Consider the following 18975-nt stretch of genomic DNA (forward strand, 5'->3'; position numbering starts at 1 on the left):
TAATATATATATTTGCGTGTGTGTGTGTGTGTGTATATGTATATTTTATTTAATTTATTTATTTTGAGATGGAGTCTTGCTCTGTTGCCCAGGCTGGAGTGCAGTGGCACAATCTCAGGTCACTGCAATCTCCGCCTTGTAGGTTCAAGCAATTCTCCTGTCTCAGCCTCTGGAGTACTGGGACTACAAGTGTGCCTGGCTAATTATTGTATATTTAGTAGTGATTCACCTGCCTCGGCCTCACAAAGTGCTGGGACTACAGGCGTGAGCCACGGTGCCTGGCCTAATTATAATTACAATACTTAATCATATACTTGGCATTGCATATGGCCCCAGGGTCTTCCCTAGAAACATTCATTTTTACCACAGATTGGTCCAAATTTGTCCTGAATCAGCCATTGCTGATTTTCTGAAGGCTGTTTTTCTGAATAAATATTCTTCACGATCTGTTTTCATATATCTACATATCCCTCATAAAACAATAATACAAAAAAAAAAAAAAGAATAATACAGGTCAGGTACGGTGGCTCATGCCTGTAAACCCAGCACTTTGGGAGGCCAAGGCGGGTGGATCACCTGAGGTCAGGAGTTCAAGACTAGCCTGGCCAACATGGTGAAACCCTGTCTCTACTAAAAATACAAAAATTGGCAGGACACGGTGGCAGGGGCCTGTAATCTCAGCTACTCAGGAGGCTGAGGCAGGAGAACCCGGGAGGCAGAGGTTGTAGTGAGCTGAGATTGTGCCATTGTAGTCCAGCCTGGGCAACAACAGCAAGACTCCATCTCAAAAAGAAAAAAAAAGAAGTAGAATACGATTCAGGGCCAGGCACAGTGGCTCATGCCTGTAATCCCAGCACTTTGGGAGGCTGAAATGGGTGGATCGCAACGTCAGGAGGTTGAGACCAGTCTGGTCAATATAGTGAAACCCCATCTTTACTAAAAAATACAAAAATTAGTCGGGTGTGGTGGCGCATACCTGTAGTCCCAGCTACTTGGGAGGCTGAGGCAAGAGAATTGCTGGAACCTGGGAGGTGGAGGTTGCAGTGAATCGAGATTGGGCCACTGTACTCCAGTTTGGGCAACAGAGTGAAACTCCATCTCAAAAAAATAAAAGAAAAAAATAAAAGATTCAGAATAATTGATGTATGTTATTTTCTGACTACTATTTCTTCCTCTTCCTGTTCCTCTTCCTCTTCCTGTTCCTCTTCTTCCTCTTCCTCTTCTTCTTTTGAGACAGGGTCTTGCTCTATCATCCAGGCTGAAGTGCAGTGGAATAATCATAGCTCAATGTAACGTTGAATTCCTGGGTTCAAGCAATCCTCCTACTACAACCTCCCAAGTAGTTGGTAGTAGAGGCACGTTCCATCATGCCTGGCCAATTTTCTTTTTATTTTTGTAGAGACATGGTCTTGCTCTGTCCCCTAGGCTGGTCTTGAACTCCTGACCTCAAGCGATCCTCCCACCTTGGCCTCCCAAAGTGTTGGGATTCCAGGTAGAAGCCACCATACTTGGCCCCTGACTACTACTTCTAAGATAAATCTCTCATCTATACTCAGCAGTGTGGGTCTTGGCTGGTTGTGGTGGCTCATGCCTGTAATCCCAGCCCTTTGGGAGGCTGAAGCAGGTGGATCATGAGGTCAGGAGTTCGAGACCAGCCAATATGATGAAACCCTGTCTCTACTAAAAAAATACAAAAATTAGCCGGGCATGGTGGCACATGCCTGTAATCCCAGCTACTTGGGAGGCTGATGCCGGAGAATCACTTGAATCTGGGAGGCGGAGGTTGCAGTGAGCTGAGATCACGACACTGTACTCCAGCCTGGGCAACAGAGTGAGACTCCACCTCAAAAAAAAAACCTGGCACAGTGGCTCACGGTTGTAATCCCAGCACTTTGGGAGGCTGAGGTGGGCGGATCACCTGGGGTCAGGAGTTCAAGACCAGCCTGACCAACACAGTGAAACTCCGTCTCTACTAAAAGTACAAAATTAGGCATGTTGGTGCATGCCTGTAATCCCAGCTACTCAGGAGGCTGAGGCAGGAGAATCACTTGAACCTGGGAGGCAGAGGTTGCAGTGAGCTGAGATCATGTCATTGCACTCTAGCCTGGGCAACAAGAGTGAAACTCCACCTCAAAACAAAAGAAAAAAAAAGAAGTGTGGGTCTGTTTTTTTTTTTTTTTTTTTTTTGAGACGGAGTTTCACTCGTTACCCAGGCTGGAGTGCAATGGCGTGATCTCGGCTCACTGCAACCTCTGCCTCGTAGGTTCAGGCAATTCTCCTGCCTCAGCCTCCTGAGTAGCTGGGAGTACAGGCACGCACCACCATGCCCAGCTAATTTTTGTATTTTTAGTAGAGACGGGGTTTCACCATGTTGACCAGGATGGTCTCGATCTCTTGACCTCGTGATCCACCCACCTCGGCCTCCCAAAGTGCTGGGATTACAGGCTTGATCCACCCGCCTCAGCCTCCCAAAGTGCTGGGATTACAGGCTTGAGCCACCTCGCCTGGCCAAAAGTGTGGGTCTTATAATCCAAATACACTACAAAATCATCTGCTGCTGGGATAGTTTGTATTTATGACAGGAATTTAGACAGATAACTACAACTCTTCAAATGAATCAGTGTTGACTAATGATAATAACACAGGCTTTATTGGGCAATTATAATAATCTACCGTCAAGATAGAAATCTCTGGGTGACAGAACAACTGCTTATATTCACTATCTTTTGGGCAACCATCAACATGGCACGACGGCTTCTCAGCCAGTCTACAGAAAGCTATTCCAGCTGCCAAAATGATAACTACCTTTATCTTCTCAAATTTTACATTTTCTCTGAGTGAACTTTTTATTTATTAAATTAATTAATTCATGTATATATATATATATATATTTTTTTTTTTTTTTGGGGGGACGGAGTTTTGCTCTTGTTACCCAGGCTGGAGTGCAATGGCGCGATCACGGCTCACCGCAACCTCCACCTCCTGGATTCACGCAATTCTCCTGCCTCAGCCTCCTGAGTAGCTGGGATTACAGGCACGCGCCACCATGCCCAAATAATTTTTTGTATTTTTTTTTAATAGAGACGGGGTTTCACCATGTTGACCGGGATGGTCTCGATCTCTTGACCTCATGATCCACCTGCCTCGGCCTCCCAAAGTGCTGGGATTACAGGCTTGAGCCACCGTGCCCGGCCTCATTCATGTATATATTTTGAGACAGAGTTTTGTTCTTGTTGCCCAGGCTGGAGTGCAGTGGCACAATCTTGGCTCACTGCAACCTCTGCTTCCTCGGTTCAAGTGATTCTCCTGCCTCAACCTCCTGAGTAGCTGGGATTACAGCCATATGCTACCATGCCCAGCTAATTTTTGTATTTTTAGTACAGGTAGGGTTTTACCATGTTGGCCAGGCTGGTTTTGAACTCCTGACCTCAAGTGATCCGTTCACCTTAGCCTCCCAAAATGCTGTGATTTCAGACCTGAGCCACCATGCCCCGCCTGAACTTTTTATTTATAGGTTTTGAGGGACAGTTCTACTAACAGAAGACCTAATTTAATCAACAGAGACTGGATTCTATTGGTGGAAGTACTCAAGCCATGGTCACCAATTTAGGTACGGATAATATGGGGTGATCACGGTGGCTCACACCTGTAATCCCAGCACTCTGGGAGGCCAAGGCAGGTGGATCACCTGAGGTCAGGAGTTCAAGACCACTCTGACCAACATGGTGAAACCCTGTCTCTACTAAAAATTAAAAAATTAGCTGAGCGTGGAGGTGGGTGCCTGTAATCCCAGCTACTTGGGAGGTGGAGGCAGGAGAATCGCTTGAACCCAGGAGGCGGAGGTTGCTGTGAGCTGAGATTATACCACTGCAGTCCAGCCTGGGTGACAAGAGCAAAAATCTCTCTCCAAAAAAAAAAAAAAAAAAAAAGGATAATGTGGAACAAAATCTGACCAGTGTGGAGAAAGGGGGCCTTGGGTGCTAACAGCACTTATGGTTTAGGTGACAAGGAGTGGACTCAGGACTGTAAATGTCTTATATCATTAAGTGTTGTGTAGGGAGACCGTATGACTTACTAGCTATGTGACCTCAAGCAAGGTACTTAACTTCTCTGGCTTCAGTTTTTCCATCTATAAAATAAGGATGGATGCGGTTGTGAGGATGAATAAATGTGTATGCCATGCTCAGGATAGGCTGTACACAATCAGCAGCTACGAAATGCCAGCCCTTGTCATTATTCTTGCTAGTGTGATCACCATCGCTCTGGCGACAACTGAGCCTGGACCAGGCACTGTCTTACAGAGAAGATTCATATCTCGATTTGGCCACCTAGACATTAACAAGGCCACAATGTTAGTCTCAGGGCCCCTGAGAGTCAGCTAAGTTAGTTCTCACCACAGCTCATTCCTCCACCCCTGTGTAAGCCACGGTGCGTAAGCCCTGGGAGGGAGAGGTTCAGACGGTGTATATGGGATGGTTACATTAGCAGCAACCTGAGGCTTCTCTCTCCTCCCCAGTTTCTGATCTGGGGAGGGAAAGGAGCGCCCCTCTCACCTGGAGGGCTTGGTGAAGTTTGTCAGCAAAGTACAGCGGTGTGTTCTTGATCACCGAAGCTGGAAGCAAAGATGGAAAGGATGGAGGCTCACATCTAGGGCCACAATCTCCCATCCCAAGAGAGACTCACTCCACAAATCCTGCGCAGGCCCCTACCTAGGCCGAGCAGAGCCGCCTGGGCATCTCCATGGAAACGGTTCTGGACAGCCTCCTCCAGCTCTTGCCCAGTGCTCCGCTGGTACTGATCAAACACTTGTGGTGTGTGTGGGAGGCAGTTAGAAAGATGGATGGGGGATTCATTATAACAGGAAAGGATGGCCCCTCCCCACCTTCTTCAGCCCAAACTCATCATTAGAGCAAGCTGGGGGACAAGATGGCTTGTGTGTACCTCGGATGAGGTGTTCAGGATTTCGCTGGGTAAAGAGCAGAACCCATGTCTTCTCTGTGCTGGGTCCTTCTGCCTGCTGCAGTGCCTGGGAAGGAGGAGTGAGTCAGGATCACTGGTGGGGACCTAGGGAGCCACGGGTGTGATGTTCCCAGAATCTATCACCATCACGATGAAAATGGGATTGAGGGTGGAAAATATTTTTCTTTTTTTTTTCTGAGACAGAGTCTCGTTCTGTCACCCAGGCTGGAGTGCAATGGCATGATCCCAGCTCACCGCAACCTCCTCCTCCCAGGTTCAAGTGATTCTCCAGCCTCAGCCTCCGGAGTAGCTGGGATTATAGGCACCCACCATCATGCCTGGCTAATTTTTGTATTTTTAGTAGAGACAGGGTTTTGCCATGTTGGCTAGGCTGGTTTCAAACTCCTGACCTCAAGTGATCCACCTGCCTCGGCCTCCTAAATTACAGACATGAGCCACCACACCCAGCTGGAAAAGGTTATTTTGACCTGTAAACTAGGGGGTGTGTGTGTGTGTGTGTGTGTGTGTGTGTGTGTGTGTGAGAGAGAGAGACAGCGAGAAAGAGATGGGGTCTCCCTCTGTCACCCAGGCTGGAGTGCCGTGGCATGATCGGGACTCACCTCAGCCTCAATTTCCCAGGCTCAAGTGATCCTCCCACCTCAGCCTCAGCCTCCTAGCTAGCTGGAACTACAAGTGCAGCTAATTTGAAAAACATTTTGTGGAAACAGAGTCTCACTATGTTGCCTAGGCTGGTCTCGGACTCTTGGGCTCAAGTGACCCTCCTGTTTCAGCCTCCCAAAGTTCTGGGATTACAGGCATGAGGGACCATGCCTGGCCTATTAGTTGTTTTTATTTATGTGATGTCATTTTCTTTATTTTATTTTTTAAGAAAGAAATAGGGCTAAGGGAGGGGCTCTGCCCTTCCAGCCTCACAGCTCTAGTCACTGATTTGGAAATATCCTGGTACCCAAGGGTTAAATAATCCCCAAAAGGGTCTGAGGGAGCTTTCTGCCCCCAAATGCTCATGAGAGGACAATCTGTTGGTCCATGAGCTCAGGAGTCAGAGACTAGGTGGGAGAAAAGGCTTCAGCTATGATGCTACCTGACACCTCATCCCCCTATCACATCACTGGGGACTCCCTCTCCCAGGGAGGCACGGGTTTGCAGGACAAATGGGCATGTAGGTGACTGGCTCTAAGATATGGTGGAGGAAGGCATCTTACATGCATGGCGGCTGTGCACACTTCTAAACCCCCTGCTCACCTGGACATCTTGTTCTGCCAGATTATAGTCAATGATTCCAGAGTAGCAGTCACGGCCCCCCTAGGAGGAGAAACTGTTCTTAGAGGGCTCTTTGAAGGGCATCTTTTCATCTCCAGAGCAACAAGCAAAGTCTGGTCTCCCCCAAAGCCCCCTCTTGTCCATTACAGGACAGCAATGCTCCCTGCTCCAGCGCGTCTCCTTGGCTGGTGAATGTGACTCCCTTCCTTACAGGCCAGTCCTCCTTACCTTGGCCAGGGCCAGGAGCAGGTCCCGCAAGATGCCACTGCTCTCAGATGTGATGTCGTCCACGGCCTCCACCTGGAAATCTGGGGTGGGGTGAGGAGCTCTCTGAGTCCTCCTGAGTTTTCCTAGCATAGATATTCCCAGGACCTGCCGAACGCCTGACTCACTATGCCCCCCCAGCCCTGCTAGGCCGTGCCTGGAGTAGCTTCACGGCTGCTAATTCCCAGGATGTAAGGCACAAGTACCATCACAGCCACCTGAAAACGTCTCTGAGCTGTAAGGTGTGCGGTGGCTTCATCACCAACCTGCTAGGCAGGAGGCAACCATGATTAGAGGTGGGGCCAGGCAGTGAAGAAGGGCTAGAGAAACCTGTATTATAACACAAGATGGCTGGGACCTGGCATCCTCGTTGGAGGTAAGGAAAAATGATATGAGGCCGGGTGCAGTGGCTCACACCTTTAATACCAGCACTTTGGGAGACTGCCGCGGGTGGATCGACTGGGGTCAGGAGTTCAAGACCACCCTGGCCAACGTGGTAAAACCTCGTGTCTTCTAAAAATACAAAAGTTAGCTGGGCGTGGTGGCAGGCAGCTACTTGGGAGGCTGAGGCAGGAGAATACTTGAACCCAGGAGGCAGAGGTTGCAGCGAGCCAAGATTGTACCATTGTACTATAGCCTGGGTGACAAGAGTGAAACTAGGTCTCAAAAAAAAAAAAAGGTGGGGAAAAGAGCAGGAAAGGGAGAAAAGGAAGGAGAAGAGAGAAACAGATGCAAGAAGGAAGGAGGGAAGGAGAGGGATTAAGAACACAGGCCACAGCTGGGGTGGCGGCTCATGCCTGTAATCCCAGCACTTTGCAACACTGAGGCAGGAAGATGGCTTGAGCCCAGAAGTTTGAGACCAGCCTGGGCAACACAGCAAAACCCGTCTCTACAAAAAACACAAAAATTAGCTGGGCATGGTGGTGGCGCACCTGTAGTCCCAGCTGCTTAGGAGGCTGAGGTGGGAGGACTGAGCCCAGGAGGGTCAGAGCTGCAGGGACCCACAACCACATCACTCACGGTCTGGGCTACAGGGCAAGAGCTTGTCTCGAAAGAAGAATGTAGGCCAAGATTAGACATCAGAGGAAAATTCGGAGAGCAAGACAAAGTGGTGAGGGTGGCGGAAGGGGTGGTGAGATGAGGATGGGAAGAAGCCACAAATTAGTGGGTGAGACACTTGCAGCCAAGCAAGGACAGCCATCAGGGGCACGAGAGGTGACACCCATGACTCAGAGGGCAGGTTCCCATCTTTCCTCCAGGCTGCGGCAAGGCTGGGCTCAGCTTGGAATGTGGTGTGATGACAGGGACAGCAAGGGGCTGGGAAGGTGACATGAATACCTTTGGGACTATCACTTTGGAATCTGCCTTGGAGCTCCAGATTAAGATGGTTAATCATTGCTTCTCTCTTTATATATATATATATGTGTGTGTGTGTGTGTGTGTGTGTGAGAGAGAGAGAGAGAGAGAGAGAGAAACATACTCTCACTCCTGTCACCCATGCTATTGCAACGGCAATAGCATGATCTCAGCTCACCGTGGCCTCAACTTCCCAAGCTCAGTTCAGGTGATCCTCCCACCTCGACCTCCTGAGTTGCTGGGACCACAGGCACGCACCACCATGCCCAGCTGGTTTTTTTTTTTTTTTTTTTTGTATTTTTAGCATTGATTGGGGTTTTTCTATGTTGCCCAGGCTGGTCTTGAACCCCGGGGTTCAAGCAACCTGCCTACCTCAGTCTCCCAAAGTGTTTGGATTACAGGCATGAGCCACTGTGCCTGGCCTGCTTGGTTTTTTTTTTTTTTTTGAGATAGAGTTTCACTCTTGTTGCCCAGGCTGGAGTCCAATGGCATGATCTCAGCTCACCGCAACCTCCGTCTCCTGGGTTCAAGTGATTCTCCTGCCCCAGCCTCCCAAGTAGCTGGGATTACAGGCATGTGCCACCACACCTGGCTAATTTTTTGTATTTTTAGTAGAGATGGGGTTTCTCCATGTTGGTCAGGCCTGTCTCGAACTCCTGACCTTAGGTGATCTGCCCATCTTGGCCTCCCAAAGTGTTGGCATTACAGGCGTGAGCCTCCACGCCCAGCTGTGCTTCTTTTTTTTTTTTTTTTTTTTTGAGATGGGATCTTGCTCTGTAGCCCAGGCTGGAGTGCAGTGGTGTGATCTCAGCTTACTGCAACCTCCACCTCCCGGGTCCTGGTTCAAGCAATTCTCCTACCTCAGCCTCCCAAGTAGCTGGGATTACAGGCACGAGCCACCGCGCCTGGCCTAATTTTTGTATTTTTTAGTAGAGACAGTGTTTCACCATGTCGGCCAGTCTGGTCTTGAACTCCTGACCTCATGATCCACTGGCCTCGGCCTCCCAAAGTGCTGGGATTACAGGCATGAGCCTCCACGCCCAGCTTTGCTTCTCTTTTTTTAATGATCTCGAGTCCTCCAGGGGGTTTGTCACCCCCGGTCCACTGGCTCTCTCCCCTGGGGAGACTGCAGCACTGGTTGGGGAAGGAGGAAAGACCACAAGGGAATAGAACTTAGGCAACTAGGCTGCCAGATAGCTCACCTATGGGGAGTACAGGAGAGGAGAGGACTCCTACAGACCCCGCTCCACACCTGGGGCCCCTCCCTCCGTCTTCTTACCGTGTTTGTAGACTGCCAGGCACTCCTGCAGCTGGGGTGGGGTTCGGGTGGCAAGAATTTCAATGGCCACATCTACAGCAGAATTTGAGGCCTACAGGAAATTGGGAGTCTACTCTGAGACTGGCCATGTCATTAGGATGGCAGACAGATGGGCAGACGCTGGCCGCTTCTCCTTCTAAGGGACAATATGGGATGAGGAGAAGGGGACTCTGGAGTGGGCAAAGCAGGGCTGACAGCTTTCTCCCTTCCCCAGACACCTGGGCAAGTCTTCCCTCCTGCTACCTTCAGCACTGTCCGCAATTCCTGGGCATCGAACTGGGCTGCGGGCTGCAGCAGAGCCACCACGATCCTCTCCAGCTTGCCGGAAAGCGCTGCCCGTAGGGACTTCAGCAGGTCCTGCAATCAATGGTCCCCACAGCAGGGGCACGGGCGTGAGGGGAAGGAGCCCAGAAGCGTGGGGGTGTTTGGGAAGATTCGGCTGGTTTTCATCCCCAGTGGCTGTTGCTGTCTCTCAAGTCTCCAGGGGATCTCTCACCCCAGTCCACTGCTGTGGGAGGTCAGCGTGGTCTCACCTGTTGGGTGCGCTCCTGGAAAGCTCGAGAGATGAGCTGCCTTTGCTCTCTGCTCCGGTTGGTCAGCACCTCTACAATGGCACGGTGGTTCACACCTGAACCGAGATGAGGGCTGTGCTGTGAGCAGGGTCTTTTTGTTTGAGACGGAGTCTCGCTCTGTTGCCAGGCTGGAGTGTAGTGGTGCAATCTCGGCTCACTGCAACCTCTGCCTCCCCGGTTCAAGCGATTCTCTGCCTCACCTTCCAAGTAGCCGGGACTACAGGTGCACGCCACAACACCCGGCTAATGTTTGTATTTTTAGTAGAGATGGGGTTTCACCATGTTGGCCAGGATGGTCTCTGTCTCTTGACCTCGTGATCCACCCGCCTCAGCCTCCCAAAGTGCTGGGATTACAGGTGTCAGCCACCATCCCCAGCCGAGCAGGACCTTTACATAGTTGGGATGCCCCTACTCCTTGGAGGAGGGAAGGAGCTCCAGGAGAGGGCTAGGAAGGAAAGGAGCATTGGCTATTTCACCCCCTTCCATTTTATCTCAAAAGAAGTTGCAAATAAAATGCCAAAACAGGCCGGGCGCGGTGGCTCACGCCTGTAATCCCAGCACTGTGGGAGGCCGAGGCGGGTGGATCACGAGGTCAAGAGATCGAGACCATCCTGGTCAACATGGTGAAACCCCGTCTCTACTAAAAATACAAAAAATTAGCTGGGCATGGTGGTGCGTGCCTGCAATCCCAGCGACTCAGGAGGCTGGGGCAGGAGAATTGCCTGAACCCAGGAGGCGGAGGTTGCGGTGAGCCGAGATCGCGCCATTGCACTCCAGCCTGGGTAACAAGAGCGAAACTCCGTCTCAAAAAAAAAAAAAAAAAATGCCAAAACAGCATGCAAATCTGACCCAGACCAAGGCAAAGGTGGCCTGGTGTGGTGGTAAGAAAAAATGATTTGGGGGCATTGGTTGACCTAGATGAGAATCCCAGTTCTGTCATTACGAGCTGAGTGACCTTGGGCAAGCCTCCTCATCTCCCTGAGGCCCAGTTTCCTCATCTGGAAAATGCAAATAATAAGTCTTGCCTTACAGGGGTGTTGTGAGAATGGGTATGACACACCTACTGCAGTGCCTGGCACACAAGAACGAAGGCGATCCATAAACATTTCCCCAGCATTGCTAGTTCCTCCTTCCTGGGTCCTCCGTGGTCTACAGAGTGGCTCTAACAGGCGGCCTCAAGTGCAGAGGGGAAGGGGCTCACCTTGGCCGGTAATGGCCCTCAGCAGCCTCTGCACATCCTTGTCCACGCTGAAGCTCAGGAAGGTCCTGAGAGTGCCCAGGGTCCCCCACGCTGCAGTCTGCGGGAGCACGGGGCGGTTGGCAGGGGCCAGGGTGCCCACCCCCCCCCTCAGGGCCTGTGCCCTACTTCCTGCCTCCCATCCTCTCACAGCTGAAGCTGAGATGTTAAAAGTGACCTCTAACATCTCAACAGCACAAACCTTGCTGGCCAGGCCCAGGTGGCTGAGGATCTCCTGGGTGAGGGATGGTGCCATCTTACTGCCACTCACAGACATGGTGCTACTGGCTGTCCTGGGGAAGGAACAGGAGCCCACAGAGCTGAATTTCCCAGCCCTCTGGGGACTCCTTATGACCCGCTCCCGAGACCTTGGAGCCTGGGTTCCAGTCATTTCTTTCCCTTGCTGCAGAAAAAAGATCAACCTGCTTAGGCTTGGGGCCAGAACTGGAGCTGAAATGGTGGGGTAAGAGGGGAGCCCCCACCTTCCCCAGCTCTCCCCGCTCCTTTAGGAAGTGGGGATTGATGTGGGATCCTCCTGGACCAGGCGCCAGCCCTCCCCGACGCCAGGGTCAGCACCAAGGCTCCTGAGGTCTTGGTCTGGGGTAGATGCCCCACTTCTGAGGTCTTTGACCCTCCTTCTCGGGCCTGGCTGGGGTCTCCCGGGGCAGGGTAGGGAGCTGAGGTGAGTTGGCAGGATGAAGCCTGCAGAGTGGGAGACAGCTCCAAAAAGCATCTTCCCCACCGGCAGCCCCAGCTGACGGGCCGTGCTCAACTGCTGCCAACACAGCTGCCTACCTGTTCTGCTGCGTCTCACCCTCGGAGCCAGGGGCCGGAACCTCGAGGTCAGCAGGTGCAGTCTCTGTGCTGATGTGAACAAGAGTTCTTGCAAGTACATGGATGCCTGGACGGGACAGGAGGTGCTCTCGGGTTGGAAAAGGAAAATTCATTCTTCCCTCCCCTAGGCAGTCAACGTGGTCTCCCGGATGGGGCGCAGGCCTAGTGCTTACCCAGAGGTGCGAGGGGCGAGGTGGGTGTCCTCGTCGTGGCCTGGTGGCTTGCCTGTGTGAGGACCAGCTCCCGTGTGGCCTGGTAGAGGAAAGTGGGGCGTGTGCAGCCTAGGCTGAACAGCCAGTCAGAGGACCTCTCTCGGGGACCAACCCAGCTGTTGTCTGACTCTGGCCCCTCCCAGACGTGGGAGAGGACCGGGACAGTCCCACATGCAGACGCCTTCCTGCCCAGCATCCCTTTTCCCAGGAATTGGGTCTCAACCCATGTGAGTAAACTCCGCTCAGCCTCACAGCGGCTCAGCCTCAAACACAGGAGGCTTTGTGCACTGCCTTCCCTGCAGGTCCAGGTGGACCACAGAGACCTAGTCACGAAGTCCGGCTTCTGACCTGGCCCTGCCCCTGGCTCCAGCTCCCTGGGGGGCAGGTCAGACAGGCTGCAGGCTGATTTCAAGGCTGATAGGGAAAAACCTGTTGGGGCACATACCAGCAGCGCACCCCAGCCTGCACCCCAGAGGGGGTCCCAGCCCAGAAACTCCCTTGACTGCTGCTTTATTAGAGCCAGTCAGCCTGGGCGGAGAGGGCCCGGGGACTGTTTATATCTGTGGAGAAGGAAGGGCCCAAGTATTTGGGGGTGGAAGCAGAGGAACAGAGTCCAGAGAGAAAAATGCAAAGGGTGTTACCTTCAGAGGGAAGCTCTATGCTCCCAAAAGGCAACAGGGAGATGGGGGAGGCTCCCTCGCCTGGTTTCTTAGATTCCTTCTGTTGCCTTCCAGCAGCCTGGGCCCTTTGGCTGTCTTAGCTGCAGGTGCTGCAACCACAGCAGCTGGGCTTGAGGCTGGCTGTGCACAGAGCAGCAGGTGAACAGCCCTGCGAAGCCCCAGCGCCCCCACGCAGCAGCTGCTCCGGCCTCACAGCTGGCTCCCTTGGGTCTGAACCCAGCCTCTTTCCTGCCTCCCTGGAGAGCTGGGGTAGGGGGGGTCACAGAAGCTAGAGCCCTGTCTCCAGTCCTCTGCCTCCCTCCCAGCCTAGGAAGGACGTCACTGGGATGCCTATATCCCTGGAGGAGGGACTGCAGCGGCTGCAGGACACCGAGTAGACCAGGCCAGAGGACACGAAGGGACGTGTCTATGGTGGTGATCATGGCGCCTCACTTTCTCTCCTGTTAAAGTGGAAAACATGCACCTGTGTCAGAACTGGAGACTGCAGGTTCCATCCCCGGCTCTGCCACCTATGTTCTGGAAGCTTTGCTAGTCCTCTCAGCTCTCTAAATGGGTGTACTGAGAGAGACGGAGGTGGTGGGACATGCTGGGGCCTCTGAGGACAGGTTTCCTGGGATGATTAAATGAAGTAATGTGACCTCTAGAGAAACACCACCTCCTCCCCCAAAGCTACTGAACTAATAATACAAAGTAAAAATATAAAAATGAGGTAATATGTGCAGTTGCATGTGGCCGAGAAAAGTGCCTTGTAAATTAGGTTTTTTTTTTTTTTTTTTTTTTTTGAGACGGAGTTTCACTCATGTTACCCAGGCTGGAGTGCAATGGCGCGATCTCGGCTCACCGCAACCTGCGCCTCCTGGGTTCAGGCAATTCTCCTGCCTCAGCCTCCTGAGTAGCTGGGATTGCAGGCACGCACCACCATGCCCAGCTAATGTTTTGTATTTTTCGTAGAGACGGGTTTTCACCATGTTGACCAGGATGGTCTCGATCGCTTGACCTTGTGATCCACCCACCTCAGTCTCCCAAAGTGCTGGGATTACAGGCTTGAGCCACCGCGCCTGGCAGGTTTTTAGATTAAATAGAGAAAAATACAAGACATGCAGCTAAATTAGAATTTCACATAAATGAGGAATCATTTGTTGGTACAAGTATGACCCAAATATTTCATGAAATATACTTTTTTTTTTTTTTTTGAGACAGAGTCTCACTCACTTTGTTGCCAAGGCTGGAGTGCAGTGGTGCTATCTCGGCTGACTGCAACCTACGCCTGTAGGGTTCAAGTGATTCTTCTGCCTCAGCCTCCTGAGTAGTTGGGATTATAGGTTCCTGCTACCACGCCTGGCTCATTTTTGCATTTTTAGTAGAGATAGGGTTTCACCATGTTGGTCAGGCTGGTCTCAAACTTCAGACCTCAGATGATCTGCCCACCTCGGCCTCCCAAAGTGCTGGGATTACAGGTGTGAGCCACCTCCTGTAATTATTATTTTTTGTTTACCTGAAATTATAGTTTACAGTGTGCCCTGTATTTCACCTGACAACCCAAAAATGGTGAGTGAAAGCAAAGCTTCTGGAGCCAGAATTCTCAGAGGCGGGATTCTGGTCTTCTGTGTGACCTTGGGCAACTACCTTAACCTTTCTGTGCTCAGTTTCCTCATCAACAGACACAATGGTGTTCACGTTGTAGGTTGTTGTGAGAAATAAGTACAGGGCATATTAAAGCACTTAGAAGAGTTATGGGCACAGCGCCGTTAAGTAGAAATGTCACAATGTTAACGAATATAACAATAAGCACTGTGATATGGTAACTGTTACTGTTACTTACCTCTCTCAGAAGTCCGATCTTGACTCGCTTCTGAAACTTTGCTTGCCCATCCCAAAATGGCCACAAGAGGGCGCGCGCAGCCACCGAGAGTCTGGAGCCCCCTAGTGGTCCCTTGAGGTCTCCGGCTCCAGCCCCGCCTATCAAGGGGCGGTCTCAGCCCACCGGGGAAGTGCAGCCTCCTGAGGACGCCAGGTTCCTGGGTGGACGTGGTATGCGAGTAGCATCAGGGGGAGAGCCTCAGGTACATACTTACTCAGGGGAGCCGCCGAGGCTGACCTCGGACACATGCAGGAGCCTGGGTGACCGCAGTTAAGCTGGGTAACCATGGCAGGCTGCTCAGCAGCTGGGGACCCCTGGCCCTCGGCTTTCTGTACCTTTCAGAGTTTCTTCTGGCTACCTTCCCTGCAGACTTAGGGGGAACTGAAGGAACCGTGAGGCCTCCTGTTTCCCCCGCGCCAAACGTCTCCAAGGGACTCCTGGCCAGCCGCCGGGCTGAACTCTGAATTTGGAGAAGGCCAGCAGAAGCTGGGTCACGTGGCAGAAGCCAAGTCCCTGCCTGTGCGGAGTGTGTGTGTGATGCCTTCACGGTGGCTGCACTGAAGCCTGGTGCAAGCGCACTCCTCTCCCTGGGTGTTGTTTTGTTCGACTTCAGGGCCAGACTGCAGCTGTTTTCGGACGTACCGATCACCTTCCACCCCCATGCGGTACATTTTAGAATTGGAGAGTTGGAGGAAATCTTAGAGAAGATCTAATCTACTACCCTTTCATGACTGACTCAAGGAGGCCCAGTGACTTCCCAAGGCCACAGAGTTGGAACAGGCATCCAGGTTTCTCAGCTGCCACTCAGTGTTTTCTTCATCCCGCGATGTGGGCGAAGCGGATTTGGGCTCCCTCTTAGTGGAATACAGGGGAAAGGCAGCCACATACAGTGCCTCCACTGTTCGCCCAGGTGCACCTCTTCAGCCCCCAAGTCCTACATTGCTTTCATTTTTTAAATTTATTTGTTTAGTTATCTATTGAGACCGAGTCTCACTCTGTCACCCAGGCTGCAGTGCGGTGGTGTGATCTCAGCTCACTGCAACCTCTGCCTCCCAGGTTCAAGTGATTCTTCTGCCTCAGCCTCCCAAGTAGTTGGGATTATAGGCACCCACCACCATGCCCCGCTAATTTTTGTATTTTTAGTAGAGATAGGGTTTCACCATGTTGGCCAGGGTTGTCTCAAACTCCTAACCTCAGGTGATCTACCCACCTCAGCCTCCCAAAGTGCTGGGATTATAGGGGTAAGCCACTGTACCTGGCCTTTTATTTATTTTTGAGACAGAGTCTCATTCTGTCACCCAGGCTGGAGGGCAGTGTCATGATCTCAGCTCACTGCAACCTCTGCCTCCCAGGTTCAAGTGATTCTTCTGCCTCAGCTTCCCAAGTAGTTGGGATTACAGGCACCCACCACCATGCCCAGCTAATTTTTGTATTTTTAGTAGAGACGGGGGGTTTCACCACGTTGGCCAGGCTAGTCTTGAACTCCTGACCTCAGGTGATCCATCCACCTCGGCCTCCCAAAGTGCTGGGATTACAGGTGTGAGTCATCGTGCCTGGTCCCTACATTGCTTTTCTGCAAATACTTTCCATTGCCTGATTTCAGAATACATAGAAACTCCTCATGGCAATTTCACCTCTTGTTAGGAAATGTTTCCTCCCTGCAACTCCTGGCCCCTGAATCCCTCTTAGGCACTAGCCAGGCTCTGCTTCTTAGCCAAATAGGCTTCAGTGTTAACAGTCCCACCTGACCTAAAAACCCACCTTCCACATTTGGGCTCCATGTATGTTTGCTCATCTGCAAAGCCTGCTCAGATATCTACACTCTGGGCTGAAGGCCTGGAGATGGCCTGTCCTCTCCTTGGGACACCTCAGCAGCCCATACAGAGGAAGTGAGTCACTGCAAGGCAGGCAGTACTTGGGGCACTGTGGGTGTGGCCATGCCAGCCTGGGTGTTGGGGGATGGGTTGGAAGCATGGCGATCAGTCTCCGGTCCAGCCAGGGCAAGTGGTGTGTGTGTGCTCCCCAAGCATGTTGACAGGGCTGGTGGCAACATCCCAGTGCTGGCTGAGGCCCAGTTTCCCCATCTCCATCCACCTTCTTCTTTGTCCCCTGGGGGAGGAGTATACCCTCTTATCTTTATTTCTCAGGCCCCGGTTATCCGACTTCAGCCCCAGAACTTCCCCTCCCCACTGCTATCTTAAAAAAAAAATTAGCCAGTCTTCAGTCCTCCTGAGGAAGCATTTAAAGAGTCTGGTGGGAACTACAGGAAAGCCTGGCACTTAGGAAAACCACCCAGGAAAGGGATTCAGAACTAAAAGAAGGAAGATGAGTGGGATGCAGGCGTGGAGAGTGTTAGAGACCCAAAGGAGAGCTGGGGCCCAGAGAGGAGCCCCTGGAACTGTGCTGGAAAAAGGTGTGTAGGTGTGTAGCAGATAAGGACTCTGGGGAGGGCACTGAAGAAAGGCAGAGGGCACTTTGGCATTAGAAGGCTGAGGGAGGAGAGTTACAAAGGGGTAGAAAGAGACAACTGGGCTTCGAGTTGGCTCAAGCCTGTAATCTCAGCACTTTGGGAGGCCAAGGCGGGCAGATTGCCTGAGCTCAAGAGCTTGAGACCAGCCTGGGCAACACGGTGAAACCCCGTCTCTACTAAAAAATTAGCCCGGTGTGGTGGTGTGTGCCTGTAGTCCCAGCTACTCAGGAGGCTAAGGCAGGAGAATTGCTTGAACCCAGGAGGCAGAGGTTGCAGTGAGCCAAGATTGTGCCACTGTACTCAGCCTGGGTGAGACTCGAGACTCCGTCTCAAAACAAAAACAAAACAAAATCAAGAAACGCCAAGGCGGGCGGATCGCTTGAGCTCAGGAGTTCACGAAGAGCCTGAGCAACATGGTGAAATCTTGTGTCTCTACCAAAAATACAAAAATCAGCCAGGTGTGGTGGCACCGCCTGTGGTCACTGCTACTTGGGAGGCTGAGGTGGGAGGATTGCTTGAGCCCAGAAGGCTGAGGCTGCAGTCAGAGTGAGACCCAGTCTCCAAAAGAAAGAAAAGAAAGATAAGACAGAAGATTTGCTAATAAGGGAAGGAGAAGAAAACACAGCTGGAGGGGTTGCTGGAAATTGGCAAATCAGTCAAGGGAAAAGCCTGGAGAAGCCCTGGGAGCTGGTTAGCGACTGCCCCTCTCTTTGCTCCCATGGTGTGCCTGGGTTGCAGGTCCCCAAAAAAAGAGCAGCTGAACAAACAGGTGAGTTGGTCAGTCTCTGCTTCCTTACCCTCCAGAAAGATCCTGAGGTGAAGGAAGAGCCCCTCAGCCGGATTAGTGGGAGTCACACTCCTTCCTACAGGACTTTACCAGATAAACTGAGCTACTGTCAGAGGCTCTGATTGCGGCAGCATAAAAAAGGCAACACTTTCTCAAGGTAAGAAATTTGATGAAAGTACCTCTCCACGGAGTCGGAGTAAGCTGCAGCTCTCCCTGTATGTGAGCCCTCAAATACATCTTAGTCAACATTCCTTCACGTTAAAAGTTAAGGCCAGCTTTCTAGGAAAAACATGTTGCATCTTCCTGAAACATTTTACCACACTATTCAAGGGGAAAACACTTAAAAATATTTAAAAGATAGGGTCTCGTTATGTTGACCGCCCTGGTCTTAAACTCCTGACCTCAAGTGATCTGCCCACCTCCGCCTCCCAAAGTGCTGGGATTACAGGAGTGAGCCACCGCGCCCGGCTGGAAAACACTTTTTTTTTTTTTTTTGAGACAGTCTTGCTCTGTCGCCTAGGCTGGAGTGCAATGGTGCAATCTTGGCTCACTGCAACCTCCACCTCCCAGGTTCAAGCAATTCTGCCTCAGCCTCCCAAGTAGCTGGGATTACAAGCGTGAGCAATCACCCCTGGTTATTTTTTGTATATATATATATTTTTTTTGAGACGGAGTTTCACTCATGTTACCCAGGCTGAAGTGCAATGGCACGATCTCGGCTCACCGCAACCTCCACCTCCTGGGTTCAGGCAATTCTCCTGCCTCAGCCTCCTGAGTAGCTGGGATTACAGGCTCGAGCCACCGCGCCCGGCCTATTTTTTGTATTTTTAGTAGTGACGTGGTTTCACCATGTTGGTCAGGCTGGTCTTGAACTCCGACCTCAGGTGATCCACCCGCCTCGGCCTCCCACAGTGTTAGGATTACAGGCCTGAGTCACCGCGCCCGGCTGGAAAACACTTTTTAACACGAAATCGAATACGGATAAAAGTGGTTTGAGAAAATCCAAATACTTTTTACAAAACAAAAGTTGGGTGGCTCTTTCAGACAGGGCCGTCGGGTGTGCCAAAGTTTGCGTTTGCCCTTCCCGGCCACGGGGGTAGGTTCTGTAGCAGCTGGGTGGAAAGGCCTCGGCTTTCACGGCGGC

At 51.6% G+C, this 18975-nt stretch overlaps 1 protein-coding gene and 1 long non-coding RNA gene across 4 annotated transcripts in view; one reads left to right on the top strand and one right to left on the bottom strand.

Annotated features, from left to right (window-relative positions):
- Window positions 1–13030, bottom strand: part of ANXA9 (annexin A9) — a 16871-nt gene extending 3841 nt beyond the window's left edge. For 2 of the 3 annotated variants that reach the window (XM_032267428.1, XM_032267427.1), the window contains exons 1-12: window positions 11995–13030; window positions 11783–11888; window positions 11190–11280; window positions 10952–11048; window positions 9712–9806; window positions 9422–9535; window positions 9140–9230; window positions 6469–6548; window positions 6223–6282; window positions 4942–5026; window positions 4710–4805; window positions 4554–4612 (exon numbers count right to left, since the gene is read on the bottom strand). In XM_032267428.1, the coding sequence (XP_032123319.1) occupies window positions 4554–4612; window positions 4710–4805; window positions 4942–5026; window positions 6223–6282; window positions 6469–6548; window positions 9140–9230; window positions 9422–9535; window positions 9712–9806; window positions 10952–11048; window positions 11190–11280; window positions 11783–11888; window positions 11995–12229 (1209 nt within the window). In that variant the 5' untranslated portion in view covers window positions 12230–13030. Of the gene's footprint in view, window positions 1–4553; window positions 4613–4709; window positions 4806–4941; window positions 5027–6222; window positions 6283–6468; window positions 6549–9139; window positions 9231–9421; window positions 9536–9711; window positions 9807–10951; window positions 11049–11189; window positions 11281–11782 lie in introns of all 3 variants that reach the window. The other variant, XM_032267430.1, reaches the window with a different exon arrangement.
- On the top strand, window positions 12169–13421 carry LOC116542481. The gene is made up of 2 exons (XR_004265239.1): window positions 12169–12260; window positions 13024–13421. It is a non-coding gene; the product is annotated as an uncharacterized LOC116542481 (long non-coding RNA).
- Window positions 13422–18975: the final 5554 nt, after the last annotated feature.

Source organism: Sapajus apella, unplaced genomic scaffold (genome assembly GCF_009761245.1).
Source record: "Sapajus apella isolate SASKATOON/1434 unplaced genomic scaffold, GSC_monkey_1.0 scaffold169, whole genome shotgun sequence".
In the NCBI taxonomy this organism is placed as follows: Eukaryota; Metazoa; Chordata; class Mammalia; order Primates; family Cebidae; genus Sapajus; species Sapajus apella.